At 44.5% G+C, this 24,534-nt stretch overlaps 1 protein-coding gene across 5 annotated transcripts in view; it reads right to left on the bottom strand.

The window, feature by feature from the left end:
* The window catches only part of NHSL1 (NHS like 1), a gene marked incomplete at both ends in the record, with an annotated part of 202,397 nt that overhangs the window by 35,490 nt on the left and 142,373 nt on the right, over positions 1 to 24,534 (bottom strand). For 4 of the 5 annotated variants that reach the window (XM_080941500.1, XM_080941498.1, XM_080941501.1 and 1 more), the window contains one exon: positions 20,106 to 20,258. In XM_080941500.1, coding sequence (XP_080797626.1) covers positions 20,106 to 20,258 — 153 coding nt within the window. Of the gene's footprint in view, positions 1 to 20,105; positions 20,259 to 22,909; positions 22,999 to 24,534 lie in introns of those variants that run through there. The other variant, XM_080941502.1, reaches the window with a different exon arrangement.

The raw sequence follows: 24,534 nt of genomic DNA on the forward strand, positions 1-24,534 counted from the left end.
GACTCCACAGATAAGCCATGCCCTCCCCCCCCAAAAAAAAGAAAAAATAAAAGAAAGAGGAGGAGGGAGGAGGAGAAAGAGGAAGAAGAGAAAAGGGGGAGGAGGAAGAGGAGAGAAAGAAGAAAAGGAGGAAGAAGAGGAAGAAGGAGGAAGAAAAGAAATAGGAAAGGAAGAAAACTTTAATTTTTGTTTTATGTATTATAATATTTGAAACATAAAATTTTTTCCCTAGGAAGTATGGACTCTTGGACGAGCCCAATTCTAAGGGTGATATTACTTATTACTCTTTAGAGAAACGGCCAATAGTATTAAACACAGCTAAAGTGATTGGTACATGTTAAATCTTAAAAGCCCCAAATATTTCCAGAGCAGCCACCCGTCCATGATAAATCATGAAATCCAATTTCTAAAATGAAGCAAACTGACAAAATTTTACTGTCACTTATTCCAACTCTAGGGGACATTTAGGAGAATTTCCTTTATCAGCTTGAAATAGACCTTGGCCTCTAAAACCATGGCCTTTTCATTAAAACTGGATGTATTGAGTGCAAAACGAGACAGGAGTAGATCAAAGCACCACAGATACACAAAGGCCCCTCCACCACGAGAGCCAGGTAACCGCCACACAGTTCGTAATTTACAGTCCGGTCACACCAACGCCAAGACAGAAACAAGATCCTAAATGGAACCGCAGGCCCGCGTTTAGCACAGGCTTTTGGGATAGAAATGAAGGCTAAAAGTGAGCTATTGTCCTGGAAGGACTGCTTAGATAAGGATCGCTGTTGAGGCCTCTGCTTGCCCAACTCCGAAATTTCCCTTCTTTCCTTTCATGAAGGAAAATAAGCTCTTTAGCATAAGAAACAAGCATCAATGTTTCCAGTAAGCCAATTTTTTTTAGAAAGAAAGAGCAAGGTCATAAAACAAGACAGCCATCTAACCATCGAGTGAATTTAACTTAGAAATGGCAATAGAATCTACTGTAAGGAGGAGGGAAGGAGGTACCACGTGAGACTGGATCCCTGGCACAAATGTAAAAAGCACACGCACCCCTGTAATCCTAGTACTGGGGAAGCAGACAGAAGGAAGTACGGTTCAGCCAGTGAGCTCCAGCTTCAGTGGAAGCTGTCTCAGAGCAGAAGGGACAGGGAAGGAAGCAGGGGCGTGTTCAATAGGTAAGAATACTTTCTACACCAGAGAGAGGACCTGCATTTCTATTCCCTGGACACACATGCATGCATGTATGACTATGCATGCATGCTTAGCTTCAAGTTCAGTCAGAGATCTCTCAAAGAATTAGGTGGACATTGGTAGTAAAGGACACCTGGAATTCTCAGGGCACACACACACACACACACACACACACACACACACACACACACGCATACACACATCCCACATAAAATGTAAAAAATAATCTGTTATAGTATAGTTATAAATAAATAAAATATTTATTTATTTATTTATTTATTTTATGTATATGAGCACAGCGTTGCTGTCTTCAGACACACCAGAAGAAGGCACCAGATTACATTACAGATGGCTGTGAGCCACCATGTGGTTGCTGGGAATTGAACTCGGGGCCTCTGGAGGAGCAGTAGGCGCTGAGCCATCATCCTTACAGAAAGTTTTCAAGAGCTATTTTCAAAGTTTATTTCTCTCTGGGCACTACTGCGGGAACTTCTTTCTGAGGTTACTGCTTCTAAATCTACTTGAGCAGCCACTAGGAACTAGAAGATATTCAGTTCTGTAGCTACGAGTAGTTCCAGGTTCTCAGTGACTTAACACAACAACTTTGACAAGAGACTAGCTATACTTCCCTCACAGGGCCAAGACTACCTACGTCTGGTCTTCGTCCCCACTTAAAGTCAGGGCAGACAGAGCTCCAACCTTCCTGGGCACTTGGAGGAGATTCTGAAGTTTCTCCCACTGGTTAATTTGCACAGAAGTTATAGCAGCTCCGCCTACGCCGGTGTTGTTGGAAGGAACAAGCCAGATAACTAGATCTAACTTCAAAAAAAACGGGAGATGTAGCCCCACCTCTGGCAGAGGCAGGAAACTGGTAATGGTGGAAGAAGGGCACTGAGTTTCATCTCCAGATTCGTTCTTGCCTCTCTCAGCATGTCCTTATTTCCGCTCCGTCTAAAAAAAACGAAGCAGAGCCTTCTGACAAGCAGCTTGCAACTTCAATAAAGACCAACCCTTTTGTTTCCATAAAGGGTGACTGATTGTTATTAAGAGTATGCATTATCGTAGTCAAGCAGCTGCTTGGTATCCGGACAGACTTTCCACATAGCTTACGATGTGTGATGTCTAGAAAGCAGTGTGTGACTCTTAGGAACTCAAATTCCAATCTGTCCAAATACTTTCCATTCCTCTGTCGGCTTGGGAGCTGTGCTGGACTCCAGGGTACGAGGACTTCCACAGAGCCTCCATAGAGAGGGTGTGTAGAACAGTACCCACCCCCACCCTTACCCACTGCTGTTGGAATTCACATATAATCTCTAATGATCTATTACTAAAAGTCAGGAAGTAACTGCATAGCTAGATTTGCTTCACTGTAAAGTTATTAAATTCTGTTTTTTTAAAAAGCCATTTTAGCTACATTTTTACCAAAACACCACAAAGTTGTGAGCACTTCTTTTCCTAAGAATCCAAGACACTCCTAGTGGGGTCCTTTCACTGTCAGTGGCTGGGGCCTTTCTAACACCCCTCAGACCAAAACATAATCAGTCAAAATAATTTAACTCTCAGATTTATAAAAAAAAAGATTATATGTCTAATTAATTTTACTTGACACAAAGCTTCAAAATTAAAAGTGGTTTTACTCTAGAAAAGTAAATGTATGTCAGGTATATAGCAAATACATTGTAACTTATCACAAAACACATTGTAACTTATCACAAAATACATTGTAGCTTATCACAAAATACATTGTAAAATATCACGGCACAGGAAAAGATGGAGGCTTTCTGTTCTGAAAGTATGGTGTCTTCAGCCCAGTTGCTCACATCCTTCCGTGGAAATGAAATCCTTCCAGATAGACACAGGTTAAAATGAGGTTGTATAGAGTGTCGTGTAGTGACTGGGACTAATGTCCCTATAAGAAGTGCTAACGGGAAGACTCTCTGAAGACACAAGGGGAAACAGCCACATGAAGCTAGAGGCAAGAGTTTGGAGCTAGCAGGTGCCACAGAAGCCGGAGAGGCAAAGAAATTCTCCCAGAGAGGATGGAGGGATCATGCCTTTACCTCCAGTTTACTTGTGAACTTTCCGTCTTTAGACCCGTGAGACAAAACTTTTTTTTTTTTTTTTTTTTTTTTTTGCTGTTATTTTAAGCCACCCAGTTTTATAATCTATTGCCGTGACAGCCCTGAAGTCTTAACACAGAGTTCATCTCCAGGTCCTTCGGATAGGAAAAGTTAGGACAACTCACAGAAGTCCTAGCAGTAATGACAATGTCAATTATGCCTCCTTGGAGGAAGGGACTTCCTGTGTCACTGCTCCAAGAGACCAGGAGCAGAATGCTCACACGTTACACATGAAGACTTAAAGAGGCGAGAATGCAGCACGCTGCATGTGGTGGGACACACATTGGGACCTCAGAACTCATTTTCTCCCCTAGGAATAATACCATACATAGCTCTGTTGCTTAGAAGGGGAGATTACATCATCTCCAGTGTCCCGCCAAACCCATGCTGCAACTTAACTGCCAGTCACAGCCCGGGAGCTGGGAACTGGGAGAGAGTCACGGGGGCTTCGCTTGTGGGGGCTTTGCTCTCAGACTGGCACCACTGTGCCGGAGAGGAAGTGTGGTACAGGTGCTTCCCTAGCCTCTCTCTGCTTTTGGATCACTCACCCTGACTGGATCTTGGATTTCCCAGCCTTCAGAACCACAAGCAAAATGTCATCTGCACAAAGACTTCTCTCCTGACTACACAATGCACCCATCCACCACTCCGCCACCCCTGTGCTACCGTGAATTTGTCAGTATTACAGTGGTGTCTCTGTCCCCTCAGGACTTGTTTCTCCTGACAGCTGCCTTCTATTCCCAGGTCACTGTAATCGTCTCTGTCTTCATTGCTATACATTTTTCCTTCCCTTCTAGGCTTTAGAGTCTAAATAAAGAAGCTAGACCTCATGCATTCATAGGTCCTACTGTACCCCACATGGTACAAAAATATCAGACTAGGCCCTTTTGAAAGAAGAATAAGTAAAAGTTTACAGATGCACAAGAGAAGTGATTGCCAAAGAAGCAGATCATAGTGCCAGGAAATCACCAGCCTCCAAGACAGTTTTCCTTCCTCTTAGGTAGGATTATCAGGGCACAGCATCCCTGCTCTGAGTACCTACTATTTCAGCATCTACAGTTCTTAAGAATCTACCCCCTGCCAAGCACTGTCTCATGCAGAGATTTCCACAGTGAACAAAAACACCCTAGACCACAGAGCCTATGTTATGACGTCTATACAAGACAGTAGATAAAAACTGTAAATTTAGGGCTGGAGAGATGGCTCAGTGGTTAAGAGCACACTGACTGCTCTTCCAGAGGTCCTGAGTTCAATTCCCAGCAACCACATGGTGGCTCACAACCATCTGTCATGGGATCCGATGCCTTCTTCTGGTATGTCTGAAGACAGCGATTGTACTCACATATATAACATAGAAAAATCTTTTGGAAAAAAAAAAAACCAAATTTTTATAATAAGGTCCTAATTTGAAAAAGTAATGGGTTGATACATGGGAAGTAGAGGCTTCGGGGAAATGTAACATCCAAGAAGGGAAGTTGGCTTCTACTTCTTGGAGAAAGAACTGAAGGTGAACGTGGTTAAGACTGAGTGTGGGACAAAGAACAAGAAGGAGGAGGTTAGCCTTACCAGGACAGAGGGACAGCCAGAACTAGGCCTTCTAACCCCAGACACAGAGTAGCCTTTGGTAGCTCAGAGCAGAGGTGGGTGAGTACACTTACCGTCAGCACTCTACCCCCACCAGCTCTGAAAGCACAGGGAGTCTGTCCAGACTATGCAGACACACGGTCTTAATAAACCACGGGTAGCGTCTGGATGAAGGGAAGTCACCAGTGAGACCAGGACAGCGCCTGGTATTTACCTCCAATGTCTATACCTCATAAATGATTTCTTTGTCATATATTTAATCAGTGGGCTGGGATTGCGGGGGGGTGTGCGTGTGTGTGGCTGTGTCAGCATTCTCTGAAGTTGACTACAGAGAGCTACAGTATTATCTCGGGCTATTCTGGTGCTCTAATTAGCTGTATCACCCAACAGTCTAATGTCAAAATCTAGTAAGTCTCTTTGGATGGACAAAGAGCCCTCTAACTTCTGCCAACACAAAGGCTAAGAATGTCACCAGGTAGCATCTGAGGCGAGAAGAGATGTCCTCAGTTGGCGTCACTCACCTACCAATGTATTTGGCTGCGAGAGACAAACAAGTCTTGGTGTATGATTTTCTTTGTCCTGTGACTATAACAATGTCATGAAGGGCTGGCCTGATGGCTCAGTGGGTAAAGGCGCTCACCTCCTTCTCTGTGCTTGCTGCAGGACACGTGCCCCTCCCCACAACAGGAATCATAATTTCACTCAAAAGCCTTCATGAAACTGTTACCACACTGACACGTGGCATTAGTGATGTCTGCCCAGGCCATGGCCACTTGAATTGGCTCCTTCAAGGGGACAGCTGTGCTTGTCTGAGCTGACGAATCCCGTGAAAGATCTGCTATGCATTAAAGTTTTTCTTAGAGTCTAGAGAGATGGCTCCACAGTTAAAAGCAGTGGCTACTCTCCCAGAGACCCACATTTGATCCCCAGAACCCATAAGGGCAGCTCACAACCGTCTGTAACTCTGGGTACCAGGAATGCATGCGGTGTACAGATGCGCATACAGCAAAACAACCATGCACGTTCAATAAAACAACCCTAAAAACATCTTTTAGAATGTTACTGTTTCTTGGAGTTCCCACAATGATCGGGACATGGTCTAAGAATAAAATTTTCACTTCAATAGATAGCTAATGCCTCAGACTTGGAGCTGAAGGTACAGCTCAGTAGGAGAACCCTTCTTGTGTATTCACGGAGCTTGGTTTCAATCTTTGTAACTAGAACCTCCCCCACACAAGATTGCTGAATGCATATTCGGAATAAAATGCGACTATTTTTCTATTCCCCCAAAAGATAACACAGCAATATGAGTATTTGTTTCTAAAACAACTCCAAAAAAAAAAAAAAAAAAGAAAGAAAGAAAGAAAAAGAAAAAAAAAGTTTACTGGCTCACTAAACCATATGATAAGACAGTTGGATATATCCAATCAAAAAGCCAGAGGATCCAGTAAGTTTTCTACCTTGTCATTTTTCAAGCCAGTACAGTAGCAGCAGCGCATATGAGTCTATATTTCTTGGGAGAATGGGAGGTGCTATGGTCAGAGCAGACTCGGGAATTTCACAGCATCGGGTTCCAATATGTCATATTTTAACATCTGAATATGGTTTATCTTGAATAGTAGTAAATCTTCCAGAATCCTCTTACTAGGACTCAAGGTCATAAAACTTGAGGAGGACTCCAGTTCCAGCATGTTAATTGTAAGGATGACGGCCGTAATATGCTGCTCAGGGAAAGTGCCCTATCAGGAGCCGGGTGCTAAAACATTGTTTCCAGATCGCTGATTTTTAAAGCCAATACTCCTGACGTTAAAAAACAAAAAGAAAATCAGAAAGTCCGTTGTCATTACTTGATTTGTGTTTAAAATAACCATGTCTGAATTGAAGGAAAGTGTGTATTTTATCTGTTCCTCCTATCAGGAAACTCTGTGCAACATCTCTAATCGTCCAAATTTCTATAGTTCTATCCCAGTTACTTTTCACTGATTAAGATCAGCAGGGTCTAGGGTCAGAGCTAGCTCATCTTTGTCTCAGTCAAGGGATCTAAGAGCACTTAAGGTCTAGAATAAAATCAGTTCCAGGCAATACTGTGTCAGGTATGATGTAGCTAACAGAATCTAGTTTTGCACTTGTAAGGAAGCACATAGGAAAAATTGACTGTACTTAAACATCATGCTTTGTAACTATGCAAAAATGTTTCCTTCATGAAAATCAACCCAAGATACAGTTTTTATTTTGACCTCTCCTCTCATTAATTTATTGGGTTTGAAAAGATTGGAAAGGAGAAAAAAATCAAACTGTTTTCATATGCTACTTACTGATAATGAATTTCCCAAAATACATTTGGATTTTCCAAAAATTCTTTAAAGCAGATAATATTAATTTTATTTAAATTGTCTTCAAGCACCAACAAACTTGAAGATAATTAAAAGCACATAGATGTGCCAACATTTTAAGTGACTCACTCATTTAGAGAATTTAATATAGATCTTATCCATAGGTATTTTTCTAGATAATGTGACAGAGATCTTAAATACTAAGAAGTCAAATAAATATACACTTTAGGTTTACTGTTGGGCTAATGATCAGTCTTTCTCTCACTTTCAGTTAAGAGTTATGTAATTATACAGAAATATGGAATGGCATCAAAGCACATTTTTGCAATCTAAGTATTCAAATCATAGCTACCTTGTAATTCATGTATATTCTATGCAGAGACCAGTCCCTCATTAATTATCACTTCTGTGCTACTCAACATCAGAAAAAAACAAAGCAAAAAAAAAAAAAAAAAAGCAAACCCAAACAAAAAAGCATGGCTTTGGGCAAGGACATCTAGCCCCAGCCTTTCCAGGGTTCTAAAAGTAGGATCTGCTTAATTTTGAGTGAAGAAAGTCAGGCCAATCTGTGAGAGAAGGAAACTTTGGCCTAAGCATCAAGAGAGGAGACTCCTAACAGGACTGAATCTGACATAGTCTAAGAGGGGAGTGGAAAGTTTGCCAGAGCTTCTGGAAAAAAAAAAAGTAGGGAAGGCAAGTCTGTGACTCTGCAGACTGGATTCCCCCTGCCCTGTGTGTGTGTGTGTGGGGGGGACATATATGTAGGTTCACATGCACACAGAGGCTGACAAGTATCTTCTTCAATTCATCTCTCCTTCACCTTATAATGTGGTGAAGCTCCCCACTAAATCAATTTGGTCAGACTGGCTAACCTGCAAGGCCCAGGGTCCTTCTGGCTCTGCCTCCCCAACACTGGGATTACAGCCATGCACCCAACTCTGCCTTTTAACCTGTGTACATCCTTTTTGTATGACAGGGCCATCTATCTCTGCCACCCCTGAATGTTCTTCTCCACCTGAGGCAGTGTTAACTGAAGGGAAAACAGAGCAAGCAGACAGAGAGACACAAGTCAGAGAGACAAGAACGTCCACTTTCTCAAGTCACTTCTGCAGGTGGGTCTTAGTCCAGCCTTCCACGGTACTTACAACTCAGCTGTTTAATTAAGTAAGGTCACCTAACCTGGACAATAGCTCTCCAAACTAAGGTGACTCTGTGTCCTCAGGAGGGTTCATTAAGGCTTTGTCAGCTCTGCTCCTAATGCTCTTTAGGTCAGAGGTCATGAACTTTCATTTCTAACAAGCCCCCAGGTGACTGATGCTCATGCAACTGGCCCGTGGCCACCGTATGAGAACATGGTTCAGAGGCAGGTAATGTTTACAAAATCAAAGGTGGATAGTGTGATGACAGTTAGGTGAGGACTCCCCAAAGACGACAATAGAATTTTTATAGCTGGAGACATCCTGCATGCGTATTTCAAAGCAAGAAATTATTTCTAGGGAGAAGGGTAGCAAGATTGCCCATGCATAAAATACACACACACACACACACACACACACACACACACACTCATGCACACAAAATTTTTAAAAATTCCAAAAGAAGAAAGATGAGCTTTCATCATCTAGTAACTTAGCAAGAAGACAGGATGAAGATGGGTTTGGTTGGTAAGATACAATGGGAAAAACATTGTATCTGATAACTACTTTCATTTCCTATTGTGTTTCCAAAAAAATGAAAATAAAAGCTTCAATTCTGTTTCTTACAGGGGCATTTTATATGTCAAGATGCCCTTTAAGTGTGTGGTCGCCTTAACTTGTATTTGAATATCCCAGTCCAACTCCAAACATGGGGACAGCTTCCCAAAGGCTGTTACCATGCCTAACCTGAAAACTGTTCATCCTTTTTCCCCGTCTACAAACCTTCAGCACAAAGCTAAGTGGAGCCATTTAGCAGCAGTGAGTTAGATGATAAGACTCCTGAGTTTCAGTTTCCCCGGTGGCTTCCCATGTTCTGAATAGAAATGTCAAAGTCTTCCTAAGATCTCTAAGCCCCGAGTGAATTCAGTCATTGGCACCTAGCAGGTGCTGAGCACATTATAAAATAAACAAAAGGTTCCCAGGAGTTCGGTTGGCAGTGGACCCTTCAAACGATAAAGAATGAAACCACCACAGAGGCGCTCACCCCACGTTATCCTCGGTCAGACTTTCTACCCTAGCTTACCGGAGGCACATGGCCTGTGTGACTAGTTGGTCGTCTGTCTATTGTCAGTGTCTCGTGTTTCGGAGGTGGTAGAGGATAAGCATCAATATGGAGTGTAATAATCTCCCAGGAAGTTGGCCCTTTTTAAAGCTTACAGTAATGGAAGAACAGAGCAAGGTTAGCTGGGAATGGGGTAATGAGACTCAGTGCCCCTTCAGGTTATCTACGGAAAGAAACCGAGTCTCGGAATTTCAGAAAGACTGTTCTGGTTTGGAAATGAAACGTCCCCAAAGACGTATATGTTAAAGAATTCTTCCCCAGACAGAGCTCCGAAGTGGGGCTTTAGGAGAAGGACTGGGTCATGGGGGTTCTGCCTTAGCCAATCGGAGGTTAATCCATTGATGGGTTCTTAACTGAATGGACTATTTGGGTGGTAGAAATGGTGAGATATGGGGCCTGACTGGATCCCTCCAGGTCACTAGAGAGAAGGGATCCGCTTATTTCCTAGTTTCTTTCTCTCAAGTGTGAAATGAGAGAAACAATGCCCTGTCTCCAAAATGTTACCACTGCTGCTGGCCTAGGGGATGTTCCGCCTTTCTACCGCTGCTGCTGGCCTTGGGTGTGTGTGGGGGAGGGGAGGAAATGCAGTCATCCAATGGAGAACTAAACCCTCTGAAATGCTGAGCTAAAATAAATCTTCCCCTTCTAAGTCCTTCACTTCATGCAATTTGTCACAGTGATTAAAAAAAAAAAAAAAAAAAAAAAAACCAACGCGCCCACCACCCAGACACCAAAACCAAACAGCTGACTGCATCACCGGTAATTCCTAGACGCCTTCTGGCCAGCCGGATCACACAGATGTCCGAGGGAAAACCGAATTTCCAGAGAAAACAGCAGTCAAGTGTAAGAAGAGTAAGGCAGGGAAGGAGATAAGGACAGACTGTCACCGGACAGATAGACGGCTCTTTCTGCTATGGGAGACAAACCAAAACATATTCCTACCCAATTCTTACGGGGCTCCTCATTTCAGTTTATACGGTGCATTCAACAAAATCCAGACTGAGCTAGGGAAGGCGGAAGCCCCAGACAGAGGTAGGACACACTGTTTGCTGGTCACCAGCTCAACAGTCAAATGAAAGGGAATTCGCTGACTAATGTGCTAACACACGCTGTTTGTCCTGCGTGCTGGGGCCAATGTCACCCATCCAAATTACCACAGGCAATGTCAGTCTTACAATTTTATACATATGCAAATTATGTATGCACACACATACATCTATATGCAATTCTAAATTCAGATGCATGAGGAAATATGTGACAGGTAAAGCTGTGAAAAGCTTTAAAATCATTTTTGTGCACATCTCCCTGTACAGCTAATGAGGCAGGCAAGGGACTTTGGAAAAAAAATACCAACACCTGAGCCACTGGATTCATTCTCCGCAATAATTACTGCTAAAATGCAATTTACCGTCTTCTCTTCGCACCCCCCAAATTAATTTAAGAAGGAATGGAATCTGACTGAAGTGAGGGTGGGAACCTTCCGGCTGGCACCCATGTGTGAGCGAGTGTGTGAAAGCCAGGGGTCCTAGCCGAGCACAGCCAGAAAGCCATGGCGAGGGTGATCCCAGTTCACATCAGAGTCGGGGCAGCTACAGCAGCAGCTGAGGACTATCAGCAGAGGCCTCAGTATCAAGTAGCCCCCAGGGACTCTCGGCCCACAGCAGACACTGGGGCTGTATGGGGAGCCAGGGCAGACCTTATCAAGGGACCTTCAGTGTAGCTTTTTTTTCTGCCACACTAACTGAAGCACCGAAGCCACTCAAGTTACTTTATCGGGGAGTAAACGCAGAATTGCTGAGACAGCAGACTGGCTGTGAACAAAAAAAAAAAAAAAAAGCCAAAACAAAAGGTCTTTGTTTAAACAATCCCCAATGCTTTGTCCAGACCCAGATCATCTGAAGGCAGGGGTCTATCTTTTGTGGGCTAGTGACCATTAAAAATGGGGGGAGGGGAGTCCTCTTTACCCACTGAAAAGTGAAGATGGTTGACTTTTCCCAGCGCCTGATTACTCTCTCACGGGTTAGACCAAGGGAAGCCCCCCCAGGGTCTCCGTGAGGTAGTAACTAGAAGACAGCGAGTCCAGTGGGAGACATTAGGCAGCGCGCTTTGTCCAGTTTCCATCCCGTTGGCCCCATGTTTCCATCTTTGCTCCCCTCTATTCCTTAATAAAGGATTTAAGGCCTTGTTTCAAGTCAAACGTTTTTCCCTGGGGATAAAAATTCCACATTTAACGAATGCCAAACACGTTTTAAAAAAAAAAAAAAAAGAGGAGCGGCTCCAATTACATTATTGTGTCCTTGAAGACATCGGCCTAACTCAATTTGTAAGCACTGGGCACAGATTAGCCATTGAGGTCATCTTTCTCACCAAAGGGCTAAGGAATACAGTGGAGCCACATTTCCACCAAGCCTCCAGCACCTCTCTCAAGGGAACCTCATGGCTTCTGATTCCGACCGCAAACCTTCATTCTCCACGTGCCTAAGGAGACACAGGTCACACCTCTGGTGCTATATACACTGTTCCCAGATTCACTGCCTTTCAAAGGTTACCAGTGGCTTCCATCCAAAGCCTCAGACTCTTCCTGTCACAAGCCACTCCCTCCCCGTGACTTTCTCCTTCCACGGTTGCTTTCTTGCACCTTTTATGGCCCTTTCAAAATATAAAATAATTTAGGCTTGTAGGGTTAACTGAAATCCACCCCCCTTCTTCATTCCCATGCCTGGTACCACACACAGCCCTACGGTGGCTGGCTTTGACTCGGTTCTAGATCACAAATGGGAGTGGCGTTTCCAGTCTCATATGCTAGACTATGGGCTGCGGATACACAGGACAAAGTCCTGTCACTAAAGTTCTTGCTTTAGGCGGTGACCACACGTGGAAACACAATTGCTCCATGCTTTAAAACTGTCTCCATAAAGAGTTATAAGGTTCTGTGGGAACGTGTCGCCAGGCAGAGAAGGCTTGCTGGGAAGCCCAGGAGAGCCTTGTGGAGGTTCGGATACCTGTGGGACTATCAAAGGGGTGTAGTAGGAGGAGGCCCGGAGGTCATAGTTCAGAAGGGCAAAGACTGGACTGGAACAGTGGGGGGGGTGGAGTGGGGGCAAGGCCAGTTACAGCACGTTATCAAACTTCCCTGTAGAAATGATAAAGACCGTACAAGAGGGTCTGAGGTACATGGAAGAGAACAGGTGGTTTTGTGCAGGGACACACTTCACACTACAGCAGGGGTCACTTCACACGGGTTGTGGGGTTAGAGATCTGGACAGGAGCTAGGAGAGAATTTTAGAAGAAGCATAGAAATGATTATGTTCTGAAGCCCACGCCCAAGGGTAGGTGAGGCTCAACAACATCACACTAAGGTCTTATCTCTCCTCCTGGCTTAAGCTGCTGGAAGAAAGCGACAGTTACTCATCTTTGGCTCCATTACAATATCTACCCCAGTGACTCACATGCGATACTTGGCCTAGAAAAAAATTTTTTATGAGAACAGAAACTTGATTTTAGACAATTTGTCAGGATTTAGGCGCAGCAGCTGGTATGTCTCCTCGACAGTAATCTGCATGTTTATCACACTTACTGAGTTGAGCCAATTAAAATTTTGGAGCTTGAGGGAATAAAAAAAAAAATAGAGAGATAAACCATAAGCTGTTTTCCAGAAGCCAAGAACAACACTGAGATACGATTCCCAAGATGGACTTGCTGTGTGCCAACAGCTCGGAGATAGTCTCCCGTCTCAGTTTGCTGGAGTATTTATTGACCATGGATCAAGACCCTAATCCATTGCTGCTGTGCTTGAGGGAAATGAGAGAGCAGACCTCACGCCTGTGTTCCATGGGGCTTTTGTGACTATTTTATGGCCACCTCTGCCCAATTTTATGCCCATTTTTGTTTAAACTAGAAATACAGGGTATGGGTGGGGGGTAGACATGGTGTTTTGTGCTTAAAATCCCAGCACGGGGGAGGCTGAGACAGGATATTGACTATGACTTTGTGACTAGTCTGAACTACGCAGTGAGGTCACAACCAGGCTAGGCTGTAAAGTCCCTCTCTGAAAGACAAAAACAAAAACAAACAAACAAACAAACAAACAACAACAACAACGAACCAAAAAACCACCCCAGGACATGATTTTGAAAAATCTGTAAATAAATCACTTGCTCATAGAATTTAACGTGCTTTTTCTTTAGCTAGCAATACTCTGCATCTTTTTTTTAATGTCTCCGTGTCCTTCAGGAAGTCAGAAGCTAGGCAGAGTACCAAGTGCCAGTGACGGATCATTTACCTATTATTTCCAAGCCTTTATAGTTCTCCCCTGGAATCTATACTTCATATATCTTAAGTCTATTGAGGTACTAGAGACTAATAGAACCTTAGGAAACAAGCACCAAATGGAATTAAGATGGGCCAGTCACACCTGGAACCACAGTTCTTCTTGGAGCCTCCTGCACTAATTTGAATGCTAATGAAATCTGGGTGAGGAAAAGACTCCAGGGACATCTGTGAAGCTACCTTGGGCCACAATGAGCTCATCGGAATCCCCTAAATGAACTTCCTCAAGAAACCAAACCTGCCTTGAACATTAAGCTCCCGGGGTGAGCCCGGTCCCCAAGAACTTTCAGGAAGTTGACAGTAACTATTCAAGTCTCCTTGGGATGCCCAGGGGACTAAGATCACGATAGGTCTTCAGGATGGACATCCCTCCGCTTCTCAGGGCTTCGGTTTGTCTATCTACAGAATGTGAGAGGGCTGACCATTGGACTGATGGGCCCCTACCAGACCTCCACTGTAGGTGTTACTCAGAGGCTGCTGATAAATGTGGATGTCCTGAAACATAGCATCATGACTATAGCTTTCAATGTCAACTTACATCTCTCCCCTCTCCTCCCCCTCCCCCCTCCCCCTCCCTCCTCCCCTCCTCCTCGTCCTCCATTCTCTTCCTATAGTGTATGATGAGAGCAAAGCATTCAAGTACCAACTAAAACATGGCAGCCGTTTCAGAAAGGGACCCACGTTCTGCTCACTTATATCTGTGCCGCCATACTAAATTAAGACACACCCCTTCTTCCACAATGCCTCTTCAACAACGGGGGGGGGGGGGGGGGGGCAGGGATTTCGAGGTTCCTGTTACAGGATCTCCAGGACAAGAGTCTATTGCCTAAGACAGGAAATATATCTGTGAGGTCTCCGAGACCCACATGCCCGAAGAAGATGGATGGCAGCCGTCGGTCTGTCGCATCAGGTCCAGAGAAGACCGGATTCAGAAACCCGGCTGAGTGGCTCAGAAGCCTGGTCCATAAAGTGAAGCACGCTGTCCTACACCGGATTGGAGCAGGCTGTGTGAACGCACACTCTTCTCTCTAAGCATCTGAGGAAAGTAGTCTCTGTAGCACCGCAAACCCATGGTTCTGTCCGTTCCTAAAAGCCCGGGGGCCAGACTGAGTACTCCATCCTGTGTTTGCTCCTGTGTCTGCAGCCACGGAGCAAGCTGACCTGCTAAAGTGCATTTCTCAGCGAGGAACTTTGACGACAAGAACATTCCTGATACCAACAGCAGATGCTCCATGAACTAATTCAGGCAGCAGTGTACACAGACACAGTGACTAAACGGTCTTTTACACACACTGTGAGGAACTGTATTTATATCTCCCAAGTTGAGCTTTTTGGAGACTTGAACAGGATGCCTTTATTTCAGCCTTTAATGTGCTCATTATTTTCAAAATGAAGTCTGAAAACTATAGAGAAGCAAACAAGGACCCTCTCCTGGAGACAATCCCTGGCTTCCAATCCCCCTTCCCACTCAACTGAGATTCTTTCTAGAAAACTAAAGGCCGTGTAGATGAAATGTGGTTACCCAGAGGGTATTTTTCACCAAAGCTGTCTCCAGTAAAGTCATAAAGGTTCATGGGCTTACGGAGTTGTCTAGTTAGTGTTCCTATTGTTGTGTAGAGACACCGTAACCAAGGCAGCGCTTATAAAGGCAACTATTCAATTGGGACTGACTTATAGTTTCAGAGGTCCAGTATCACGGTGGCAGGAAGGACATGGCAGTGTCCAGGCAGGCATGGTGCTGGAGGAGAACCTTAGTGTTCAACATCTTGATCTGAAGGCAGTCAGGAGAAGACTGGCTTCCTAGAAGCTAAGAGAAGGGTCTCAAAGCCCACCCACTTCCTTCAACAAGACCACACCCACTCCAACAAGGCCACACCCACTCCAACAAGGCCACACCCACTCCAACAAGGCCACACCCACTCCAACAAGGCCACACCCACTTCCTTCAACAAGACCACACCCACTCCAACAAGGCCACACCTCCATGGGCCAAGCATATATATTCAAACCACCACAGGAGATAAAAAGGGTAAAATCTTCTGTGAGTTCAGTATAGTGCTAAGAGAATTAATTCTTCATGGATAATGGAATCCATCTTCAAACCTCTATTTTCTGTAAGCCAGACGTCTTATTAAATAAAACAAGGGGCTGGAAAGATGGCCCCTTGATTCTGTTTCCAGCACCCATATAATTACTTACAACATTCCAGCTCCAGAGAACTTAACACCTTATCTTGGTTTCCATAGACACCAAGCTTGCATATGATCCACAGAAACACATGTAGGCAAAACACGGATACACACAAAAATAAGAAAACCTTTTTTAAAGGGAGGTCCAAGAAACAAACGAAAGAAACATCAAGATGCTGTTTCCAAATGTAGCTAACAGACATCTTCAAGGGCAGTGAATCATAACCTAAATCACTAGTAGCAAGTGAGCAAAACCAGCATTTGCCCTAAGAATGTGGCCACTACGCTTTACCAAGCAGTCCAGAGACCGGTCGTGAGCCGTGAAAGTTCGCAAGGGACCCCTGCTTCCAGATGCGCCGTGTTAGACATCTGGAAAGACCAACTAGGAGATTGATGACGAACTTCCCTACGCACCTTGCTACACCTCACCTAGAGCTGCCTGAGTCATTAGGACACCAGAATGAGCCCCTGAAACGGGAGAGCAAGCGGCTCACTCTAACCCTCCTCACGTGAAGATGGGCCTGGAGGCACAGGCTAAAAATCCCAGCGCGGGGCATACGGCAGGAGAAGTCTAGGGCAGCCTGGGTAATCGGAACAAATAAAGAAGTGGACAGACGGGCAGGCAAACAAGTACTTGGGAAACGGACGCTCGGACGGCAAGCAGGTCCATTACCTGCCTCTGGGCATTCACTTAAACCTAACTTTTGAACAGCATGTTTCCCACCGGCCACCAAGCTCTGCCAGGTTACTTTAAGAAGAATCCATTTATTTTTATTTATCTATCACTGTTCACTGTACCGTTGCCATTTGCACGTTGTGGTCCTTAAAACGAGGCAAGCTTCCTCTCCTACAGAAAGGGACATGATCTTCCTCAAGAGTACTTGAGTGATAACAAGACAGCACTCACATATTTAGCAAAACTGAAATGTTACGTCTTTAAGATGAAAGACAAGGTCTCAGAGAGATTAGATTGTACACTACAGAGAATGATACTTTTCTGTATTTTTTGAGAAAGATAAAAAATAATGTTCTGGGAGAATTAACTTAAACCAGTAGCTCATACACGTGGAGATACTCAGTCTGTCTACACTGTGTCCACACTGTGATGCCCGCACTAGTGTTCCCGTGATGCTCTGAACCTTCACAGGCATGGGGGTAATGGACACCCTCCTTTTGTTTCTCTCCGTTTGCTAAGATAACACAGGGGAAGAAGGACAGGGGTCCTGAGTGGATTAGAAGTGATCAGAAGAGGGACGGGGGTCCTGAGTGGATTAGAAGTGATCAGAAGAGGGACGGGGGTCCTGAGTGGATCAGAAGTGATCAGAAGTGAACACAGAACAGAAAAAAACTGAGCTGCTCTGACACTTCATCCTACCCAGCCGCGGTTCGCAAAGCCACACGTTTAAAACCAGGAGGCTTAAAATCCAGACTTTAAGAAGTGTAGTCCAAGACTTTTCCAAGGTTATTCATTTTGGGAATAAAACATCTCTCTGATGGAACATCTCTCTGTTGAAGGCTTTAAAAAACAAAAACAAACAACTGGAATTATCTTTTCAAGGTAAAAGTTCAAGTTTTGGTGAAACTTGGGGTGATGCTATCTCCTGCGTGGTACTGAGGAATCCATATACAGAGCTCAGTCTTTGAAGGGAAGGGAAGGCCTGATGTGGGACTTGAAAATACAGGAACTGGGGAGTGAGACATAGTTTCCTGGAGAGCTATCAAAAGCCGGGGAGGCCTGAACATTCAGACTCAAACGTAGCATCACAGAAAATCTCTCTACATGCCAACCCATGCAGCGCCTGATGCTCAGGAGCTGCACAGAGCAATCTGAGCTAAGCACTGCCTCGAGGGTTTGTCCTGGGAACCCTGCCACGGTCTCGTTAATTATTTGGTGGAGGAAGGTAAGCTACACTGTGTAGAGATGCCGTCTGCTGAAACTGACTGAAGATGAACCACTGGGGAGCTGAACGGCTCTCCGCCATGGTTGAACTTAAGTACACTAAGCCACCAGTGCTATGAGGGTAAGTTAGCTCAAAGTATAACTCCAAGGCCGTGCGGATGAGCAAAGCAACGCTGCTCTCATCTCAGCTTGAGGTCATTAAACATGTAAGTTACTCTGGCTTAATGAAAGAAAAGAACCTGACGATGCCCTAAGTTTTAGGCCCTAAACAAGATACTTACTCTAAGACATCTGAGATAAGCTATGCATTAGGAAAATTACGGGGAAAAGAAAGTGGACAAGAGGGTTCAGCAGGGAAAGGGGCTTGCCACTAAACCTAAGGACCTGAATTTGATCCCCAGGACCTATACAGTGAAAGGAAAGAATTGTTTCCGTAAGTTAACAGGTTGCCCTTTGACCTACACACATTTGCCATAGCTTATACACACACACACACACACACACACACACACACACACACACACACACAAAATGTACACAGACAGACAAACAGGCAGGTGATAGAAAGACAGACTGACAGACAGACAGACAGACAGACAGACAGATCATCTATCATATAGATGTAAAAATGATTCAAGGAAGAAAAAAATCAGCAATAATTTTATGGTAAATCTACCACTTGTCTGTGGGTCTCTGATCAAAAATTATCATATTTATTTATTTATTTATTTATTTGCATTCCCAAAGAGCAGTTTTGTGCATACCTCCTGAGTGTTTTCTGTGGTGTGATTTGTACTACAATGCACTAATTCCAGAATAGTCAGGATTCTGACTTCATATTCTATGCTTCCTTCAGAACAATAGATTCCCAATAAATAGTTATTAAAGTCAGTTTAATAGAGTGATGAGTTCCACAGCCTAAGGGCATCCAAGTCTAAGTCCTGGTTGTTACAACTAACTCTGGGGTTTACCTCTGTGGATTATCGCTTCATCTAGGTGCAGAGTGAATACCAGAACAGCCATGGAGATGAAATGAGATGAGGCATTCGTAGTAAACTAGTTCTTGGGATTGTAATAAATCAGAGGTTCTCAACCTGTGCATCACAACCATAGGAAAACGCATCTGTGATGGGCCTCGGAACTGAGACCGGCTCAGAAGCAAAGCCACCGTTATGAAGTAGCAGTGAAAATAAAGTTATGGTTGGGGGCTCCTGAGAACATTGACAAAAAGCATTTCCTGAGGGTCGTGACCCGCAGCTTGAGAGCCATTGCAAGAAACTATCTGATGCATTGACACCATTGTGCTAAACATTAACAAACAAACCACTTAACAAATGACTGATACAAAGCCAGAGCTTCCTCCCGCTTTCTCCTTGGGTCAATGTTCAAGTTTTAAACTTATTACAAAGGGGTAATAAAAGTGGTGTTCAGATTCCTTACATTTCAAGTAAAGCACAAATACCTCTTTGGTTCATTTCTGTCCCAAATGTCACATAAGAGATCCGATAGGAACAGTGCACTGAAGGGGAAGGACTTTGGTGTGTTGTTTTATTACAAAGTCTCTCCAAGTCTTTCCAAGAGAACCCTTTCCTTCAGAAGAATCCCCCTGCCTCCCACTTTATGGTCTTTGTAAGGATCCTTCCACACTCATTTCAACACCAACAGTCTGTTAGAATCTTACAATCTCTGTAGAAATGTACGCAGGCCTTTTCTACTTTCTAGCGGCTGCTGCCAATAGAATCTATGGTCAGAAGGGCCCTGCTAGGTATTACCCAATTCTGATACCTTAATTAGTTAGCATTTAGAAGCACCTCCCCCCCCCCCCCGTCCCGCCTTCTAACATTAACCAAACAGAACAAACCCATTTAAAAGCACTGGCTTTTTAAAAATTTGCTTTCAATGCCTACAACAGCTTTAAAAGGCAGCAGCACAATCCCATGTTGGCCCAGGTTTATTTGGATGAGATTAACACTGGTGGTTGGAACACGAGGAGGGGATTCTAAGCATCACTGAAGGCAGATGTGCAAGCCAGTTCAAAGGACAGGGTCTTACAAGGCCCAGAAGCTTCTTGGCATATGTAAGGCTGTACTTATGGAGACATTCAGGGTCCAGTCACTTCTACAGACAGTGATTAAATCGGTTCCGTCAGTTCCTAACCATTAGCAACTCAAGTCCAGCAAGGCCAGAGAGACGTGTGTCTTACCCCTCAGCACTGATTTGAGGTTGAGCTTGGCTTGGCGGTGCAGGTCCTCAACACAGGGGGGCCTTGTGGCGGGAAGGAACACATTCTCCTGCTGGTGCCATGGGGCCGTATAGTGGACAGTCCATCGGCTCTCCTCATCTAAGTTGGAAACCGCTACAGAGGAAAAGAAGAGAGCCGCATGTCAGTTACGGACTATGAATTTGTGACATTAAGGTAAGGGCTCGGCCACCAGGCGTGGCGGCTCACGCCTTTAATGCCAACCATTGTGGGCTGAAGCGTGAAGATCCCTCCAAGCTTGATGTCAGCCTGAGTTCCACACTGGGTTCCAGGCCAACCTGCACTACACTGGTGAGTGAGAGAAAGATGAGGCAGGGGTGATTAACACACCCACGGGCAAGAATCTGCCAGGAACAAAGGAACAACCTCCTGGGAGGCTCCAGCTCAGGCTTTCAGGGCTTTTATCCACTGAGCCACATCTGAAAAGAAAAAGTGAAAACTGTTCTACCACACAATACCTGAGTTCACAGCTGTGCCTGCCCAGCTTCCTGCACCCCAAAACCCCAGCTCCTTTTCCATGTTTTAATGAGGGACAAAGTTGACAGGGGCCTCTCATTCCTCTCCACACACACACACACACACACACACACACACACACACACCAAACTCAAATTTACCAACTAGACAACTGTGAGGTCGGAATCAAATGTTTCTCTAACTAAAACAAAACAAAAAAAAAAACAAAAACAAAAACAAAACAAAACCACTGTTGTTACAAGTGTCAAGAAAAACTTTACGACCTGGCATGTTAGATTAGAACACCATCTGTGTTATAAACTTCTCTCATTTCTGCTTTCATGGGAAACTCACCCAGTGCAGCTGACTTCATCTAACACAAATCAATTCACTTGAAAAATTTCAATGCAAAAGTCCAAAACCTCGCTGGGAGGGAAAGTAGCCTAAGATGGATTTCGGAGATACTTTTCTTACACTCTACTAGGGCTTAGGGTTTCTTTGCTCTATATCTCCCATCAGCGCTTACTATCCTGGAGGGGGAGTGGTCATCTAGAAGCTGGCAGTACCCAGACACATCCGCCAGCGATGCCTTCTTGGTATCTGCCACATGCTAACACAGAGAGAGACTACACAGATGTAGAAGCCCCTGCCACATGCTAACACAGAGAGAGACTACACAGATATAGAAACAAGCCTCCAAACTGGGCTTCCACCTGGGCGGCGAATCTAACTCCTGCAGAGTCAGGAAATGTTATGACTGTGAGTCAGAGGCAGGTCTACCCTGACCGTACCCTGCAACGAACAGTTGCCCAGGACAGTGCGTACCTGGGGACTAGCTGATAAAAGAAAATCTCAGAAGAACAGAAAAAGAGAAATGAATGAACTAACGACTTTGAACATACTTGAAATTAGCTAAACACAGGGACTGAGGCCACTCATGAAGTAACTTGTATGAAGCACTGGCAATGAGCAATAAAGGAGCCCCCAGAACTATTCCCATGGGAGAACAGTGCCTTTTGTGGACTGGCTCCCATACGCCTAAAACCCACCCTACCAACAATTTCTCCTGCAGCCTAAAGGCCCATGAGTCTAAAAAGACGACAACTACTTTCTCCATTAATTGCTAACTGGTAATCGACATTGGGAAGCAGACCTAAAGTTAAAAACAGAAATGCCGTTTTCTGTGCATAACGTTTGACAAAGGCTGGTGTATCAACTGGGCCCCTGCTCTTTTACACATAAACAAGCATTCAGCAAGGTTCGTAACACCACCAGCCTTAACATATAGACTCCTGAAGCAGGGTCTTCGCTCTGACGTCTGGTTCCGAGAGTGACATAGCTCCAGGCAGCCAGAGGCCCCACAGAGTACACACAGGGATCATTACAATGCTTTTAGAATTTTAATCGCCTTAGATGGAAAAGGGGAAGTTTCCCTCTTTGCTCTTTACTAATCAAACCCAAGCGACGGTGTCTGAGCCCCTGGAAATACCACCAGCTCCAGGGCACAGATCGGAGCTGGCCCCTCTGAATTGTCTCTACCTGCCTCCCTCCCGGGCAGATCTGTATCCGTCTGTCCGTCCGTCCGTCCGTCCGCAGACAGGCTTCGAGCTAGAGAGATGCAGACATTGAAAGAGGGTGTTGTTCTTTGTTGCCGGCCCCCATCCCTGCGTACAGACCCCCCCCCCGCACGTTTATCCAGGCCGTGTCACGGATCAAAAAAAGCAACACGAAACCACACAGAGATAACAGAGGAGACGAAAATCCGTGACACTGTAAAATTAAATTTTCACGGGCGCGAAGAAGCACCTAGATTAATGTAATTCGAACTGGCAGGAAGGACACAAGAAAGCCACAGCACAAAAGCTCGGTGCTTTATGACAGTCATCTGTCTAGACAGTTTGTCCTCAAGCTCTGAAATCCGTAACGCAGAACACCAGGGGGCTTTGGAGGATCATCCCCGGCAGAACTGTGTGACCAGTACACATGGGTTCAACCAGTGCTCCACCCCAGCACTCAGAAATCGCGCAGTTTATCAAGGCAAAGTCAACACAAAGCCTTCTCCCTCCCTTACGGCGCTTCTTTTGAGAAGTATAAAAGAAATAAAAGCCACGTAAAACCCCAAACACAAATAAATAAGACAGACCAAGGGTACGTAATACTGCACATGGTATTTCAATGACCTGGTGTACCACACAGATTAATTTAAGGTTCTTTCACTGTGATTTCAGCACTCAGAAGCACACACACACACACACACACACACATACACCACACGCCCCAGAACTACTTACTTTTCTTCTTAAAAAGTTTAAAGAAAGATTTAATCTTTGCATTAATGAAGACCACCATTTCCTCTCGGCAGCACCTACATAGGTTCGGAATTAGAAGTCACTTTTGAACAAAAGCTGGGTCCAGTAGGTCGGTGACAAACTGCCCCACTGCTCCCGAGTCCACCTGTCTCCCTCAGGTGGCAGTCCTTCCACAACTGACTGCCAAAGCTGTAGTAACTCTGAGGTCAAGTTTATAGTCAGGTGGTTACAAACCATTAGCAACCCTTGAACCAGAAAAACTCGCAGCACTGAAACCTAATCTGAAAGGCTGGGAGCAGCCGGTGACAACAGGCAGAAAGAGCCAATCACGGTCCTCATTTGCATGAGCGCTGCACTCAGCGCCCAGCCTCGGTGCCCAGTTCATTTCCTCCTTACACACTGGAGTTTTTTCCTGTCTGGAGCCCGCAACTAGACAAATAGATTTTGCTTTCTGGAAGTCACACATCATGACGAAACAAATGTATGCCCCCTTTTCACGGGGCCACTGTGGACATCCAGGGTTTTTTTTTTTTTTAAACGGGAGCCAGAGAGTCTGAGTGTAATCCCACCCTGGGTGAAAGGGAGGTGAATTGATACAGGGGAAATGAACCAACCTTTGTTTCCCGGCCACGCCCCCGGCTCTGCCTCGGACACTAAGCAGTAGAGCTTTAGAACAGACTCACCAGAAAGCTTGGAGAGGTGACTTAGTAGCATTTTTATGCAAATGAGGGTGCTCAGTCTTCTTACACTTCTAGATACACAGCCTTGGTCTTGGGAAGTGTGACCTCATTTGCATCTAGCTGACTGGACTCTTAAAACACAAACAAAACCCTTTAACTTCCACACTCCAAAGAAGAAATTAGACACATTACTGGAATTACTTTAATCTCTTTTAAATGCAGTAATTACCTAACAGTCTAGTTCAAACGAGTACACCCCAGCTTTACTGGGTTGTAGTTTTAAATAAATGCTATTTAAATAAATGCTAACTCTTTAGCTCAATGTAACTGAAGGGAAATTAAGGCACTGTTAGAAAAATACAATCCCAGAGGAAAGAGAGATGCATGGGAAAAGCTGAAGAAAACAGATCAAAGACCAAAGGGGAAAGCAGAAAAAGTGCCCCACAACTCACCTCATTCCACACAGAACAGTCTGTGAAGCAAGTTAAAGGACCTCTTAGTTCATAGCTTGGGGCCAGACTTGTAACTGAATGGAAAAATGTAATAATCCTCTAATCCAAAACATTTACTTTATAACAAGGCTCTTAGTCAAAGAACTGCAGTCTATATCTGGGGCTCCCTTAGGGAAAGCTTGGTAATGGTGGCCCTTCAAACTTCCTGATCTTTTTCACCATATATTTAGAGCAACAAAAAAGGACCAGAGAAACTAACGTATCATTATCACACACAGAAATCCTGAAGTTTGTTCTTCAGTCTTTTACATGGCTTCACTTAAAAGTCATCAAAGTGTTACATAGCAAACGAGTAACAACCTAGACTGTAATCAGATTATATGGCTGTCTTAAATTGAGAGCAAAGTCCCCCTTCAGCTGTATCAGTGACTGTGACCTCCCTCTGTGTGTTACTTTAGAGACAAGTAGAGTTCCA

The sequence above is a fragment of the Micromys minutus genome, assembly GCF_963924665.1.
Source record: "Micromys minutus genome assembly, chromosome: 30".
NCBI classification, from domain to species: Eukaryota; Metazoa; Chordata; class Mammalia; order Rodentia; family Muridae; genus Micromys; species Micromys minutus.